At 39.5% G+C, this 17318-nt stretch overlaps 1 protein-coding gene and 1 long non-coding RNA gene across 3 annotated transcripts in view; one reads left to right on the top strand and one right to left on the bottom strand.

The window, feature by feature from the left end:
* PKN2 (protein kinase N2) overlaps window positions 1–14752 on the top strand; it is a 54933-nt gene extending 40181 nt beyond the window's left edge. Inside the window, exons 7-22 of the mRNA XM_068199875.1 lie at window positions 1112–1297; window positions 1582–1691; window positions 3587–3730; window positions 3869–3944; window positions 4274–4448; window positions 4687–4816; window positions 5276–5412; window positions 5505–5580; window positions 5663–5754; window positions 6741–6917; window positions 7520–7582; window positions 7680–7756; window positions 9114–9256; window positions 10506–10613; window positions 12201–12281; window positions 12362–14752. Of these exons, the coding sequence (XP_068055976.1) occupies window positions 1112–1297; window positions 1582–1691; window positions 3587–3730; window positions 3869–3944; window positions 4274–4448; window positions 4687–4816; window positions 5276–5412; window positions 5505–5580; window positions 5663–5754; window positions 6741–6917; window positions 7520–7582; window positions 7680–7756; window positions 9114–9256; window positions 10506–10613; window positions 12201–12281; window positions 12362–12565 (1979 nt within the window). The 3' untranslated portion in view covers window positions 12566–14752. The remainder of the gene's footprint in view (window positions 1–1111; window positions 1298–1581; window positions 1692–3586; window positions 3731–3868; window positions 3945–4273; window positions 4449–4686; window positions 4817–5275; window positions 5413–5504; window positions 5581–5662; window positions 5755–6740; window positions 6918–7519; window positions 7583–7679; window positions 7757–9113; window positions 9257–10505; window positions 10614–12200; window positions 12282–12361) is intronic.
* Window positions 13714–16661, bottom strand: LOC137479430 (uncharacterized). 2 transcript variants are annotated; one of them, XR_011002239.1, is made up of 2 exons: window positions 15129–16661; window positions 13714–14439 (listed from the first exon to the last, which is right to left on the bottom strand). It is a non-coding gene; the product is annotated as an uncharacterized lncRNA (long non-coding RNA). The 2 variants fall into 2 exon arrangements; XR_011002240.1 differs by having other exon boundaries at window positions 15133–16661.
* Between the last annotated feature and the right edge of the window lie 657 nt (window positions 16662–17318).

Here is a 17318-nt window from a genome sequence, read left to right as displayed (position 1 = left end):
TGAAGTATTCTTTTACCTTTTAACCTGTTTCGGAAGCCAATAACATCTCTTTGTCTTCATAGCCTAATGCTTAGCTGTCACTTACGGCTGTTAGCTTCCTACAGGTTGGGATTTCTTCTTAGAGTGGTTTCTTGCTGTTTGTTCTGTGGGCTATGATGTTGCCAGATCATTTTTAGGTTTAAGTCTGCCTTAAGTTTCTGTTACAAAAGAGTACTTTTTAAGTGTCATGGTTAAGTACATTTGCTATCAAAAGAAGACTGCCTTTCAGAGCTGCATTTCTAACTGACACTGATTATGAACTGGCTGATTTCACCACTGCTAGTAGTTGATTTGTCAGTCAGTAGTGTCACAGTTTCATAGATGTTATCTTGTACAGGATGAAGCCAGTCTACCGTTCTTGTAACCATCTGTGGTGTTCAGACATTTTTGTGCTGCTGGAGGAAACTCTTCAATTTGAACAGCAGCCTCTATACCTCATTTGGTTAAAGGTGCAGAAGATTCGGAAGAATAGCTTGTTGAAGAGTAGCTTCTTGTCTCAGCTTTTACAAATCCAAATTCAGTAAAGTTGGAACAATTGAATGATTTTAAATTATGTACTGACAAATTTGACTTTAGCATGCAGCAGGCAAATGTGATTTCTAGTGTGTGATTTCTTACACAAATCTGTAGTCTCAATAGTTTGTTAATTTTAGTTATATAAAACTCATTAAAAATTGTTATTGCTCCATGTTCAAGATCCATTGCTTTAATAAGAAACTTGAAATTTGTCAGTCTTAAAATACAACATTGTTTACAATTTGAACCCAAGTCAGTTAGGTTCGCAAGTGAAGAAAACAAAAAGACTTGAGACACAGAACAAAAACTTATTTTGTGTTATCTTGGTGAACTGTTTCTCTTTTCTAGAAGGTTGAGTCTCACATAGTTGACTTTTAATGCTTTTATTTTCAGTATATATGTGTGTCCTGGATTTGTCTTTTGATTTCATCTGATCTTTCTGTTATACCCTGTGGGAGTCAGAATGTGAGCTATTGCCATCAATCAGTCATTAGTCATTCACTTGGTTTACTTAAGAGCAGAAAACTTTCATAAATCGTTGTCCATCTTCTTCTAGGTACCCTGGAAGTAAGGCTCATGGGCTGCCAAGATATACTGGAAAATGTCCCTGGTCGATCAAAAGCCACATCAATTACATTACCTGGTTGGAGTCCAAATGAAGCCAGATCATCTTTCATAAGCAGACCCAGTAAAAGTAAAAGTGGGAGTGGTAGAAACCTTCTGAAAACTGATGACTTGTCCAGTTCAGTATACCCTTACTTCTCTCATTTTTATGCATTATCTTTTATTTAAATTTTCATGGGCATGATGTGTTCTGTAATTGAAAATATTAAATTGATTCAAAGCTTTAAACTTTAAATGTTTCTTCACCTGTTAAGCTGTTAGCAAAAGCACAACCACACTATTATGCCCATAAGAACCAATTAAACATGAGATTACATTTCTAAGGGAAACTTACTGGAGCTTTTTTTGTTTGTGGAAAATCCTCTTAAAGATTTAAGCTGAGTTTGTGTACTTTACTTACAGATGAAGTCTGTGCTGTACTGAAGCTGGATAACACCGTGGTTGGTCAAACTAGCTGGAAACCGATTTCCAATCAGTCATGGGATCAGAAATTTACACTGGAACTAGACAGGGTAAAAATGTGGCCTGATTTCATTGACAGCTGTAGTTGATTCTTGTATTCATTTCATGTCGCTTTTTTCCCCTGTTGCTGTCATTTTGTTCAAATTCCGTAAGTGCAGTATTCCTGCCTTTTCTAGAAAGAGCTCCCTGGACTTCAGCTGTTGTGCTGGTCCAGCATTCTAGAAAACTTACCTTTTCTGACTTACAAACTGATGCAATATTTTTGCCAAGATCTAACCCTTAGTGGGTTTTCAGATATGGGAGATGGGAGAGATGGTGCTTATCTTTTTATTTGGATCATCAATTTTTAATTATTTATCAGTAAAGTGTAATATCAGATCAGTTTGGATGTTTTGGTAAAACCGTGTCATAGAATTTTTAGTATTTTTATTGAAGTGTTCTCATGTAAAGCTGGTTTCAGTCCTTCAGGAATAATAAATTCATTAATAGTTCTTTCTTATAACTTTAAATGTTACTTAGAGGGCACAAGTATTGAGTTGATATTTTTGAAGTAGAATTTATGTTATATAGATTTAATCAAGTAATTTTTTAGATACCTGATAGTCCTAGTATTTTAAGGTACAAGGTTTATTTTTTTTCTGAAAATTAAACTATATTCTAGGAGCTTAAATGTTATCTCCAGTACGTGCTTACTCCAATACATGCTTCTCACATGAGAAAAAAATAACAGCCCCTTTCCTGTTTTTTGCTTTTTCCCCACCAAGCCCCAGTCCAGATTCCCTCCATCTAGGAAGGAAGCAATTTTAGATTTGCAGGTAGAGAAATTCAGGTTTCTATTAGTAGTGCAGAAAAAAAACACAAGCAGCTGTAGAGCCCTGAAGCCTCAATTATTTTCAGATTAAGACTGGAACTACTCAGTGTAGTAGCTGTTCCTGCCAGCCTCATATGTGTTGTGGGCTCTATTTAAGAACTGAGGTTTTGGTGCCAGAAAAGGACTTTGCTTCTGCTGTTCCTGGCCACATATCCTGAGACTGGTCCAGAAAGTCAGAGCACGGTGCCAATAACATCAGAGTATGGGTTCAATCCCCATATCGATTATTCACTTAAGAGTTGGACTTGATGATCCATGCAGGTTCCTTCCAACTTAGAATATTCTGTGAATCCTTCTGTGCTTGAAATGCACAATCCAAGCCCCATTATTCTTTAATCTGGTGCTTCTTGACTGTTACTTCTTCTAAAATCTATCATAGCTATGGTAGACAGTAAATTGATGTGTTGGAATTGAAGTAGTAACATATGATGGTGCTGTTACATTGCAGGATTCACATGTATTGCAGGATTCTTCACTTCTGGGACAGGTTTTAGTAACACACATGTAAGATACTCTTAAGAATACATAAATCACATCAGCAAGATAAAGCAGTAGTTCCTGGTAGTTCAAAGTTTTTGGCCCCTCTTTACAACCATGCTACAAAAGGTGTATTCATTTCTAGATACTCTATAAGGTTTTACATCATCATGTGTATGCAGGTACTAAAATGTTTGCAGGCACGAAATTAAGTTGGTACTTGTAAAAAATACGGAAACCACCAAAACTGAGGTTTCTAAGCATAAGTTAAGCTTTGTTGTCAGAGCTTGAGCTAAAACATCTTGAATAAGTAGTGTTGTTAGACAGACCCAAAAAGTCTGGTGACTGTGGCTCTCTGCTTCTGCTCTCAGGGAAAATTTTACACATATGCTTTTATTTGTACACTGGAGATCTCATCTGAACTGAAGTGAAATGCTGTGATCATCAGAGCTTTAGTCTGATTAGCCCTGACAGCCTTTTAAAATAACAGCTCTGCATCTTGATCCTTGCGTTCCTTGATCTTAAAATTATACTGTGGTAACTCTTGCAGAACAATTACTAATAAGTGATTTCCTGTGTCTGTGTTTCCTGTCATAGTCACGTGAATTAGAAATCTCAGTTTATTGGCGCGACTGGAGATCTTTGTGTGCAGTGAAGTTTCTGAGGTTGGAAGATTTCCTGGATAACCAACGGCATGGCATGTGTCTCTATCTCGAACCCCAGGGCACTCTGTTTGCAGAGGTAAGAATGTTTCTTTGAAGCACTTGAACATACTTGAAAGTATTACATGGCAGAATAGATTAACAAGTTTTCCTTGAACTTTTAAGAGTGCATTTTGTTCTGAAACTTGAACTGTAACACATGTTATTTGAACTGCAGGTTACGTTTTTTAATCCAGTTATTGAAAGAAGACCAAAACTCCAGAGGCAGAAGAAAATTTTTTCGAAACAGCAAGGTGATTCTTTAATATAAACATGTAAAGCTTAAAAGCTGTATAGATCTGTGAAATTTTTTGTACAGAGGTCTAATGTTTGTCTGCAAATAATGTTGTTTATAATGAAGGATTTGGCATTGCATTTAGAAACTTTTGTATTAGAATTCCTTGTTATGCATTAGCATTTAATTGTGAATAATTAGAAAATTAGAAATTGCTGAGGAAAATTACAAATTTAGTTTGCTTTTCATAAACTATAAATTAATTAATACGGATTTTTTTGAATTATTGGTTTTGGTAATGAGTAAGGAAATTACTTGCACTGTTTTCTTTTTTCACAATATCCATAGGCAAAACATTTCTCAGAGCTCCTCAGATGAATATTAACATTGCCACTTGGGGAAGGCTGGTAAGAAGAGCTATTCCTACAGTGAATCACTCTGGCACCTTCAGCCCCCAAGCACCAGTGCCTGCCACGGGGCAGGTGGTGGATGCCCAGCTCGCTGAACTGACCCTGCCAGCCAGGTAGGTCATCTCTGCAGTACCCCTGAGTGCAGGAGGGAGCACTGAGAGCCTTCTGCCCTCACGTACAGAATGTGTGCAGAGTCTGGTTATCCTGCAAGGCTGCACACCTTGCCATGTTTTAGTTGTGGAGAACTATTCTATAGCTACATCCAGACACACAAGGTTTGGCTTAGGAGAAATCTACAAGTTTTAAAATAGTCTTTGCTATACACTGAGGAGTTATTTATTTTCTTATCAGTGACTCTCCTGTAGCCAAATTGGACTTTGAACTTGAGCCTGAGCCTCCACCTGCTCCACCCCGTGCATCTTCCCTTGTGGAAATATGTGAATCTTCCTCTGAGATAAAGGCTTCTGATGTGCCTTCTCAGGCAAGTGACTTTTAAGACTCTTGGGTTATATAGTTTAACATGGTTGTAATATTGGCATCTTTATGATGGATTTCTGCCTTTGTAAATCAGCACATGCTCCCTTAACTTCCACACACAGAATTGTGTCAATAGAATGCTCTGATTGCTCTTGGTGGCAAACTGTTTCTGTGGTTGGTGTGTTTAACACTCCATGTAATTAGTTCCACCACAGAAAAAAGCCAGAGCTCCAAAACTATTAGAGTATTCAAGATAAAATGGTTTTATTGAGAAAGAGCAGAATGAGTGGAGCAGTAGGTTTCATCAGTCTGCTAAAATTTTACTTACCTGTATCATCTGGAAATTTGCCATTTCAGCCTAGGCAATGGGTGTATTAAAAATTTCATGTGCTTATGGTAAAATGTCTGCATTCATTTGCCTTCACAACCAGTTTTAAATTTTCAGTTTTCATGTTCTTCACAGGATGAAGTAACAACTTTTGATTTTGAAAATGGCAGAAATAGTATTGTTCCAAAACTCCAGCCTGAAATAATCTGCGAGTCTGATGTTCCCCATTCAGACATGAAATACACCAACACCAGAGAGCCCGAAGATAGAAGGTAAAAAAGCAGTGGTTTTCCTGTTTTGGTTGGAATAATATTTCTTAAAGCTAACAAACTAGAAACTTTGTGACTAATTTTTATCTACATAGATCACAACAAAGATTCCAGTTCAGTCTGAAGGATTTCAGATGCTGCGCTGTACTGGGCAGAGGACATTTTGGAAAGGTAAATGTCAAAAGACTGTTTCACCTGTCAAGGCTTTATCAAAAAGTATATACAGCTCTTAAATTCATCTCCTCTGTTTTAGGTGCTGTTGGCAGAATACAAGAACACAAACGAGATGTTTGCTATTAAAGCCTTAAAGAAAGGAGATATTGTGGCTCGTGATGAAGTAGACAGGTCAGTTTGTACATGAGGATTCCATAAACCAGTTATGTGTTCTACCAGGGAGTTGTTGAATTGAGTGGAAGAGCAAAGTCAGTTGTCATTTCCCTGCCTAGCTGGCTACTGTAGATGTGTATTCTTGTTCTGGGGCAAGGAGGGAGCAGAGTAATGCCTGCTTTGTTTTAGTGCCCTTCTTATGCCTGAACTACAGCTCTGACTTAAAGCTGATCCTGTTTTTGATTTTCAGGTTCTCTTGCAAGTATTTATTCAAATTATTTCTAATTACTTCTATTATATTAGGGGATAACAGTGACTGTTTGCTTTACTAGCAGAATTCGTGTTGCTGTTTCTGAACCTGTAACCATACTGTTGTGCTCTGTCCATCATATTTTCCCTTTGTATGCTGTTGAGTGTTTTGCAATCTTTTTGACCCAAAACTCAGGTTCTGGTTTTTTGGGGTTTTTTTATTTGCTTGAATGTGAAAGGGCCATTACAAAATTTTTCATTTTAGTGCAAGAATGTGTTTTTACTGTTGCTTAAGAGTGACTGTATTCATTTGCAGGAAGAAAGATAGCTGTGTTAACAATAACCTACAACTTAAACACATGGTTTAAGGAGAAATAACCGGGAATTACTATAGATAGATATCTGTAATATTGTCACTGGATTTCCACTTTATGTCTTGTAAATAATTAAAAATTGATTGAAATTAATGTCACATTATATCAATGCATAGTTAATGCAATCCAAGTATTAGGAAGGAATATTGTCGTCAGAGTTTTCATAGACTGCTTGGTTTCCTGTTTTCATTTGGGAAAGCTAAATATAAATTCATGAAATGCTGATATTAAAATCTCTCTCTTGAACAACAAAAAAAAAGTTCTTATCTTATCCTGAGGAATTGAGCAAAAAACATAAAGTATAATATACCAGTAATTTCTGAGAATTGAAAAACTGTTGTTCAGCACTGAGCTTTATATTATTCCTGATTTTGTTTGCAGCTTGATGTGTGAAAAGCGAATATTTGAAACTGTGAATAGTGTAAGACATCCCTTCTTGGTGAACCTTTTTGCTTGTTTCCAAACCAAAGATCATGTCTGCTTTGTAATGGAATATGCTGCTGGTGGGGACCTGATGATGCACATTCACACTGATGTCTTCTCTGAGCCCAGAGCAGTGTGAGTATCCCTCCTTTCCTGTGGCATTAAGTGAAGGGCGCTTTGCTCAGTGGATAAGAACTAACATGAGAACTAACTTCATCACCACATGCCACCACATTATGCCACTTCAGTAAATGCCATTTAAGTTTTTAAAAGGATTGGAGATTCTAACTGATTTGGTTGTTAGAAGATGACATGCAGGTCTAATGTTCCTGAATCTAAACTGAATTTAAAATCTACATACAAGTATTCAATTTTTATAATACATTTTTTTTAGGATTACCTAAGAAAGCTGAATGAAGAGTTAAAATAGTAGACAAGGCTAAAATAGGAAAGAATAAGCTGATTTAGAAAACCTTCAATGCTATAGCAGTGAACGCTACAGAAAATTTATCCTCCAGCCCAAGCAAACATACTACAGTTTGAAAGCTGCAAGTCTAAGTGTTTTTGCCATCTGGCTTTAAAACTCTGGCCGTATATAAAACTAATCTGTACCAAAAAAAAAAAAAAACTGGTAATCTTCAAAGGATGGCTCATAAAAATATCAATAATAATGGACATCACATTCTGAAAAGCAAGACAGAATTCCATTGAAATTTTAACTTCAACTTTTTCAACAGATTTTATGCTGCATGTGTGGTTCTTGGACTTCAGTATTTACATGAGCACAAAATAGTGTATAGGTAAGTAGTCATTTCCAGCAGATGAATTTCAGCTGTTCTGAATAGTACTGAAGAAACACATCAAGTGATGCAATTTTGTTCTTAAATGTTCATTTAGAGATTTGAAGTTGGATAACTTATTGCTGGACACAGAAGGCTTTGTGAAAATTGCTGACTTTGGTCTTTGCAAAGAAGGTAATGGCCCTTAAATTTTCTTTCTAGGGGAATTCCATAGTCTGTCCTACTCTTGACTGTTCCTTGAGAGTTTTGGACTGCCAGACGTGCATAGGGTCTATTTACCATGTGTCATTTGAAGGAAAAAAATACACCTCTGATTGTACAAATGTGGAGATAGGAGGAAGTTCCTTAGCAGGGAAATACCAGGAGCACATGAGCATTGCTCTGTAATTTTTATTAATTTATTATCAGTTGTGAGCATCACCTGTTCTGACTCTTACTTCATCACATCTCTGCTTGTTAACAAGGCAGACTGCATATTTTACAAGTAGGAAAAGCATTAGGTGGTTTCCTCATTCTAAACATCTTGACACTGCACAGCAAAATCAAGTGCCATTATAATCCATCCTGAGTTCTTGCTTTTTTACAAATAGATTATCTATTTTTTTAGCTCAGAAACAGTTGCAACTCTGAATATACGGAAATGTGATTCTGTGTGTAATTCTTAGGAAAATGATGTGCAAAGTATGCTACAGCTATAATTGAAAGATTGTCCCAAAAGGGAAGCCTAGAAAGTTACTTTCAAGCATCTCACTACTGGCAAATACCAATTAGAGGTAGTTATTACAGTGTTTTTCTCAAAACTCATTGTGTGGGCAAAGATCCTTTTTCAGTTTATCTAGCCTGTCTTCCATATCTTTTCCTTTAAGGTAGCCTAAGAGGGAATTGGGTAAACTCAGTAGGTCTTCAAACATGACTGCTAGGGCAAGTCCTGTGACTGTAGCTACAAATAAGTTCTGTAAATGACAAAATAAGAAGGAAAGTTCTTTACTGACTGCTGCAATTAAAGGTTTTCTCAAGTTTTCTGCAGCAGCTCCCCTTGTCATGTCACATCAGACCTGGTGGTGCTGATGTCCCAAACTGTGCCCCTCTCACAAATCCACAGGGCTTATTTTGCTCCACGTTCTTTTACTACACTCCATGTTTTACTCTACTATATGTAATTTGCATCCAGAGGGGCACATTTGGCTAAACTAGTATGTACTGCTTTTTCTTGTGCTAACTGGTAGAAATGGAGCATAAGATTGTCTCTTTCCAAACAAAGACAACTGGGTAACAGAGGTGTAACTGGAACCTTTATCTGGCTCATTGCATATACTGAGGGATAGAAGAATTTGAATGGAAGCACATGTGAAACAAAGGTATGGGGAGGAAGAAGGAGGGAATGTTTTATCTTGTTGGCCTGAGCCTTCAGGACACAGGCCCTGGATCTACAGTATCAGTTGAAGTTGCTCTGGAGAGAGATTCTGCTTGGAGGAATAGGTTGTGGAATGGCAGAAAATACTGCTTGCTTTTCATTATCTGTAACTTTCAGGAATGGGATTTGGAGACAGAACAAGCACATTCTGTGGCACACCAGAATTTCTGGCTCCAGAGGTGCTGACAGAAACCTCCTATACAAGAGCTGTAGACTGGTGGGGTCTTGGTGTTCTTATCTATGAGATGCTGGTGGGTGAGGTAAGTTCTAGTAAGGTACAGTGGAGTCATAAAAAGTAATGTTTAAAGGTTACAAACCTCAAGATAACAGTCTGTTAATATTTCATGTGCCTTACCTGCCACAGTATCAGTATTCATTATACAGCGTGCATAGGCATACACAGCTTTACAGTGAGCATCTTAATGTCAGTCATCAAGAAAAGGAAGTGTGAAATACTGAGCAGCTACTCATCTGATATTGGCTGCTGTAACACTGGAGAAGTTGGCAAGTCATGTCTGGAGCTTGAATTATCAGCAATTGTAGAAGCCAACAAGTTGTAACAGATTTTTGCTTTACTCTATTTTTAGTTACATCATTATGTCTTAAATCAAATTCCAGTAATAGCATATTAATATCAGTGTCTCTAAGTAAGAGTACAGTACATCTGTACATGTTTGGGGGAGCTAGGTTTCCAGGACACATCTGTTACCAAATCTTGATGTGCACAGCAATATCAACCTTCTGCTTTCAAATGCTTTTGGGGAAAAAAATAAACTTCTTAACTGCTGTAGCTTGAACAAAAGTGAACTTTGACACATAAAACTGGATAGCAATGAAAGATTATGCCAAACACACTAAAATAGAAAGCCTCAGTTCCATGTAAATGAGCTGAGGTATAAATAAATCACTGCTGAGAAGTTTATTTGCCATTGTATATACTGCTCTAACTTCTGGTCCATTTTGTAACAGTATCTTCCAGGTGGCAAGTGATCACACACATGCTAAAAACTCATAATTTTGTTCTTTTTCAAAAAAAGATGGTCATTCAACTTACTTTCATTTCCTTTCAGGTAAAAAAGGACAAAAAGCTTGTACAATGTCATCTACATCTGTCAGGCCAATTCAAAACAGTTTGAAAACCCTTGAGCTGCAACATGCTAAAGATTTTACAAAAACAAATTAGTCTTCCCCATGCTATTTGTTAATGGCAGCTACCCCAAAGAAGAGCTGGTAGATAATTTCCATGTACAACTTGAGTTCAAAGAAGATCCGAGTTTTAGGTGTTTCTACATCTAAAAGCACATTTTTAAAACACAGTCCTTCAGTAGGAATCACGGGATAATACCAACTTGCCTTTTCCCTCTTCCTTATCGAAAGCCATGTATCTATTTCTGGGAAGGAAGGTATCATTTCAGGCTATCTAATTCCAAATATTCAGTTGAGTTTATGTTGTTTTCAGTTGTGATTTTAAGCCTATTTTTAGTGGCTTTTTAATTACTTTCATTATAGTCTCCCTTCCCTGGAGATGATGAAGAAGAGGTGTTTGACAGCATTGTAAATGATGAAGTAAGATATCCACGATTTCTGTCTACAGAAGCCATCTCAATAATGAGACGGGTAAGAACATGTTAATAATTGTTACAGTATCTCCCTCTTGTCCTGTTTCTGACAATTACTTTTGTGAAGAACAAAATAGTTTAGGAACCTGCACTTGGTATTTTTTTTGACAATTAAATTTCAGACTTGCTTCATTTATGCTGTGCCATGCTGCCTGTCACCTTAAATAAAAATTGTCTATGCCATTCCACGTTATTAGGAGCAAATTTTTCTTTTTGAAGTGTAAAAAACACTTAAGGCTCTATTCTCTCTCTGAACTATGTTTCCTAGTTTGACCTAACTAGAGTAGTTCAGCTCTCTTTTCCTAGCCAAACACTGCTGCATTGACCTATTTGGTAGATTAGCATTGTCACATGAATATTTTAATTCAAAGACTTCTAAATCTTTTTGGTTTCATTCCAGCTGGGGCAAGGAACACTGTACACATGGCATCTGCAGTCCTATTCTTGGCAAGGAACAGCTGATTTTGGTTATGGCTGTTGTTAGTGCTATTCCTTAGTGAGATGTGTCTGCTTATCAAAGGAAGGCAGTTGAACCTAAGTTAGTACCTTATCACTGTTGATAGAAAAGGCAGTACTGGAGGTGGTTCCAAAGCCTTTGGAATCAGCCTCTCCACATAAATGCCTGATGCTGAATATCAGTTTAGCACCCAATTCAGCAATGTGCTGTAGCACAGTAACTACTGTGACATAACTATCTAAGTAATAGCATAAATCTTCAGTAACTTAAAACAATTGCTTAGTCCCAGGGAGAGTGTTTGCCTAGAGGAAGCAAGCAGAATACAGTTTTAAGTCAGTACCTGGGGAAGGTATTTTTGCTGCGAAAATTCATGCCAATATCCACAGAGGACAGGGTGCTGCTACACTGCACCCACAGTACATGTACTAGGAACTTAGTACTGGCAATTTACTAGTTGGAGCTCTGTGCATGCTCTTTCCATCACAATTTCATTCACAATATACTAGACATTATTTTTTGATGGCTGCATCATGAATCTCAACCCACCCTGCTGCTGGGCCCTGGCCCTGCCTGGAACAGGGGCTTGCTCACAGCAGTACAAGTCACAAGCAGGAGCATCAAACTTCTGGGCGTAACTAGGAAGCCCTTTCCTTTGGCTGAATGTATGAAGCAGCTTGAACCCTCTCCTGGTAAATAACTGCTGTGAAGGAGCTGAGCACTGAGACAGCGGGGTAATTAATCACTTCTCTGAGCTGAGCAAGAACCACTAGCTTATGTAAATCTGTACCCTCACCAGCAAAGAGGAACTTTGCACTCTGTGACTTGTCTCAGATCACCTCCAGTATCAAGACATGGCAGCACAGCTCTGCAGGGAGACAGATGAGTCTTCTCTGGCACTAGTCCTAGTTTAGCTGCTGCTGAAACTGTGCTGACAGGCTGAAAGAGCACTGCTAAAAGCGTTGTCTGTCCATTCCTTCAAGGGGACTGAAGGAATGCCCACAGGTCAGGCAGTATGACTTTCACTGTCCACCTTATCTTGGTGTGGACTCTTACACAGTAACACTCATCCTTCCTCCTTCCTTTCCCTCCCCCTGAATTTCTCCACTGAAACTCTGCATGTTTTGTCAGTTGCTACGAAGAAATCCAGAGCGGCGTCTTGGAGCTGGAGAGAAAGATGCTGAGGATGTGAAAAAGCATCACTTTTTCAGGGTGAGTACAAACTAGTATTATTTCTAAGGACACAAAGGAGTAGAGATGGGAAACTAAACATCAGTTCATTTATTTTACAGCAAATTGATTGGCATGCTTTACTAGCCAAGAAAGTCAAGCCTCCTTTCGTACCTACCATTAGAGGAAGAGAAGATGTTAGTAATTTTGATGATGAATTTACCTCTGAAGCACCTATCCTCACTCCACCTCGAGAACCAAGGATACTTTCAGAAGAAGAGCAGGAAATGTTCAGAGATTTTGATTACATTGCTGACTGGTGTTAACTTCCACACACTGTGAAGCCCCAGCTGACTGGCTCACAAGAATGCCTCTCTCTGAAGAACACTGACCCTCCAATTGCTTTCTGTGCCACCTGCAGCTTCTGGGTTTTTTTAAATCACATGAAGATCCTTTTAAGTACTGTTTTAACACTCTTTTGAAGAGTGGCCTCCTTGTATATTGTTTTTTATCTGAGCACTGGAAAGCAGGTCTATGGCGTTCCTAAGCTGAGTTGGTGAACCCAGGCTGTGCTGAACTTCCCGCACATGGGCGCACGTGGATCTGTACAGTTTCTCTCACTCTTCCACAGCAGATAATACCGCTTTTTAAAGTATCTGCCTTAAGTGGGAAAAGCAGACTTTGAGCTAGGTAATCTCCACTCAGCCACACTGAAGGAAGTTGGGATAGCGGTGACACACAGAACCTGGTTCTAGTCAGAGAAGGCAAATGATTTCAGCTAAATATTGTGCAGTCTTTAAACTACACATTTTTACATACACCTGCATCTTGCGTTCTTAAAATAATGGTATTGAGAACAGGTATGCCTTGTTTTGTAAATTTTCTATGGTATTTATTAGGAAAAATGTTAAACACCTTGCCTTTGAGATAACAACTGTGTAAGTGCTTCCATTGGAAAGAAAAACCCAGAAAAATCCGGAGAGTTTACCAAAGTCACTTGCCAAACAGTTTTGCCTTCAAGTTCCTTGAGCACGGCTTAAGGCCCTGGTTGGGATGAGGAATGTGAGGACACTGCTCAGTGTAACCCCAGAGCGGAGCAGCTGCAAGGCCCAGGCCCGGCCCCTTCCATACTCACCTCGAGCCTTTCCCGCCCCCCGATGGGGCAGAGAAGTTCCCAGTCCGTATCTAACCCCCTCCATCCTCCTCTGTCTGCTGTACAGTATCATATCACTTAAGAAAAGTAAGCATTTTCAATGTATACATGCTGTGGACATGTATATTTGGAAGTTGTAATGTATTCTTACCTCCAGGCAAGTAATTTAATTGTACCACTTCACCGATGTTGCATAGTGGCCAAGTGAACAAAAAAAATGTATCTATGTAGGCCACTGAGCTCTAGCCCCTGGATTGGCAGTTACTGAGGGTAAAAAGCAATATGTTCTAATAGAATGTATAAATATTTTTGATAAAAACAGTGTATATTTTATAAACCCCTTAACACTAAAAGCTGTACCTCAAAAGTTGAAAAGTAATTTAGACCAGACACTGTGTGTATTTGTAAACCAGGACCTATTTTTGGCATCTGCTGTTCTGTGAGCAAACATTGACTCTTGGAAAATAAATTTCCCACCTGGTCCTTACCTGTAGCACTATTCAGCACTGTAACCTCACGGGTTCATCCTGGCCAGGAGTTTGCTGTTCATGGGCTAAGGCAGCGAGCATCGCACTCAAATGAATTAAAAACTGGTGATTTTATTAATTCAAAGAAGAAATGCAAACCACTGGAGTATGCAATGCTAAGGTGGTGGTTTAAAATCAAGATGCTGGACAGACCTGCAGGGTTAGGCAGGGAAGAGGCTTAAGGGAGAAAAAATTAAATGTTACTAGGTCTAAATCAGGCCAGTCCCCCACAGGAATGGGGCAGGCACCTTCCTCACTGCTGCAAATCATGTTGGAAAGAGCGAGCCAACTCCTCAGCATTCCTTGTTTCCAGGTTTTATATTGACTAGAAACAAATTATGTTCCTGTATCTAGCGTAAACCAATACTTTTGAGGTACAGTCAGCTCATCCTTTTTGGTTCCCAAATACATATATACACAAGCATCTCACAGGGTGCTTAATACTTAAGAAAGTATCCTCAAACATACCTTTTTGTAACTACATCTTGTACAGAAATCTTTTTTTAATCTAAGCAAATCACTAAAAAAAAAAAAAAATAGAAAAAATTAGGGGGCAGGGTATGTTGACCCATTTAAGCTGAAAAAAAGCACTAATTTTATCTCTGTAGTTTTTTAAATATTTTTAGGCAGATTAAGATTTAAACCCTAGATTGTAAATATATTTTGCTATACTTTATCTGTATGTGGCTGCTCAAGCACTTTGTAAGGAAATTAGGATATTTTAGAATGGTACACTATGCATTAAATGAAATGTGCCTTTAACAAATGTCATTCTAAGTGTTTTGCAGTCATTAATACCACAAATTAAAGGTCTAAATAGAGTAATTTGTAAATTGTGTCGCAAACATGATTTTGCTGTTTCTCAAAGCGGCTGGTCAAGTTTTCCCGACAGGTGACTTCGGAAAAGATCTTATTGTCAGGAGGGGACCCGGTCTCTTGGTGGCAGCTCAGTAGGCTTCCACTGTATTTTTGTTTTAAAAAGAACATTACAAACTGCCTCTGAGCAGTCTGTAGCTGGGAGCAGTCCCGACAGGAGCAGAGCCTGTCAGCTGCAGTCTGGCCCCTGGCTCAGCACCCTCCCTCCCAGGCTTCCCCTGAGGGCAGGGGGCAGAGAAGCCAGCCCTGCTCCTGGGTACTGCTTCACTACCGTCTCTTTCCTACCCACCATTCCTTAGCAAGCTGTGGAACCAAACCACCATCTACACCTACCCACCCCTCACTGAGCTCATTCTTTAGACAGTCTAGAGGATGAAGCTTTCTTCTGCGTGCATTTAGAACAGAACTCTACTTTTAAGAGCCAGATAGAATTTTACGCAGCCATTTTGCCCCAGAGACGGACACTTCACTTCGTACCTGGCTAAACAATCGTTCCAGAAAGGGCTGGCTCCAGCGTTTTAAGGATCTGAACTGACGTTGAATTAACGCTTGAAGATGTGCCCCACACACTTGAGTGTGGGGGATACAAGCCTTCATCGTGCTGCCTTCTGCCGGGCTGGCCGCTGAGCAGAGCGCCCAGAGCCCGCCCCCAGCCTGAGGGCGGCCGGTGCCTGCCCCGCGCCCCGCCCCTGGGCCTGGCTGACGCCGGCAGGCCCCGAGCTTCCGCGGGTCGCAGCTGCCTAAAAATTCATTCAGAGATAGGCCGGATTTTTTCTTGCTATGCTTCACATTAGCGAGTACACTGCAGCCAGCAGTAAGAGGCCTTCAGAATACCCCTGCCCCTTCAAGCAGATTCCTAGTTCTGCCTCTTTGTGCTGCACAGTTACTCCCACACCCTGGGAGATACAGGAACTGCTTATGGAACTGCAGGGTCAAGGCAGGATTGCACTTCCCTGCCTCCATCTGCTGCACTTCAAAGCTTTGCACAGATGTATTTAAATTCCTCTCCAGGCAATCTTTGCTGTATGCAACAATTTAAACTGCAAACGGGCACATGTCAAGAGCCTGTGCCTAATGCCTGAAAGGATTTAAGATGAGCATTACAGGCAATGTACATTTCAGTCACTCTTAACCTGCATGAAACAGATTTAATCCACAGATCTATGCTGGAAAGCAACACTCACAGTGAAAGCAATTTCCACTTCTGCATTCCCAAGCTGTAGCAATGCATTAATGGTCAGGCCCAGCCCATTCAAAGCATCCCACCTTCGCTCACAGAGGATGCAGGCAGAATAGCTCAGACCAAGACCAGGAATGCCCAGATAATAGAATATGTTGCAACGAAGTCAAAGGCAACACATCAGACAATGAATACGTGCCTTGAAAACGACTGAGTATACTCCTAACACCTGCACCAGAATCTTTCATGGCTGCAACCAACAGCTCCTGTAGTGTAACACGACTGTATAACCTACAGAAAAAAAAAGATTCCATTTTCACATTGCCAGTAGATACTGGCAGAAGAGGATTAAAGCTCAACTAGCAAACAACTACTGCTATCAGCACTGGACACAGCCTTCCCTCTGGCTGGCTTAGGGCCCGATGTGCAGCAAGCTGACCCCTCAGCTGTTGTGTAACTAAACTGCATTTGCACCTGTGATACAAAATCTCAGGAACCACAAGACTCCCAGTTAACTGGGACATTTGTTGCTTTGTACACAAAGGGACACTGTCAGGAGGGAACAAGTGTTCAAAGCTCTTAGTCTGGGAAGGACTGAACAACTTCAGGCCTTCACTCAGCACATGGCATATCAGCAGCAAGTGCTCACTTAGAACATAACCACAGGCCAGCCAGACTGCAGGGTGGCTGGCAGGTCCGAAATTTAACAAACTTATACTATAAATACTTTTTACTTTTCTTTGTACAGTACTAAGCATCATTAAGTTACCAGGAATTCAACTAAAATGAGTCCACATGCTTCTCAGTAGCTGCTTTGTCATTACCTCAAATTCACGGCAGAAAAGCGGAGACAGTGAGAATCAGGGAGACTGTGCCAAGGATGGGATTAATCCTTTTGCAACCAGTTTGGAAATACTCTGCAGCAGTTGTGCAAAACTTGGAATGGCTTTCAGCAACTGTTTATATTCTGTGTGCAAGCACCCACACTATAGCTCCCTACAACTACAGAGAACTCCAGAAATCAGAAATTGTCCATAAAGTGAGCATTTAAGCAGCCTTGTGACCAAGCCCACAAGTATGAAGCTCACTCCACCATTCCATGGACTGCATTCCAGTTCTCAGCATGTACAACAGTACATGCATGTCACATTGCAGTCATACCACAAGATGCTGTTTTTGGAAAAGTTTATTTGGTAATTACACAGTATTTTAAATTCTCCAAAATACATCTTACTAGATACCTGCAAAAGAAATCTAAGTACAACAGTATCAAATTAAATTTGTTGCAACAGATATTAAATATTTACTTCCACTAATATATACATACAAAATGCCACACAATG

The sequence above is a fragment of the Anomalospiza imberbis genome, chromosome 9 (genome assembly GCF_031753505.1).
Source record: "Anomalospiza imberbis isolate Cuckoo-Finch-1a 21T00152 chromosome 9, ASM3175350v1, whole genome shotgun sequence".
Lineage (NCBI taxonomy): Eukaryota > Metazoa > Chordata > Aves > Passeriformes > Viduidae > Anomalospiza > Anomalospiza imberbis.
Note: the sequence above shows the minus strand (reverse complement) of the source record. Positions and strands in the feature narration are given on the sequence as shown.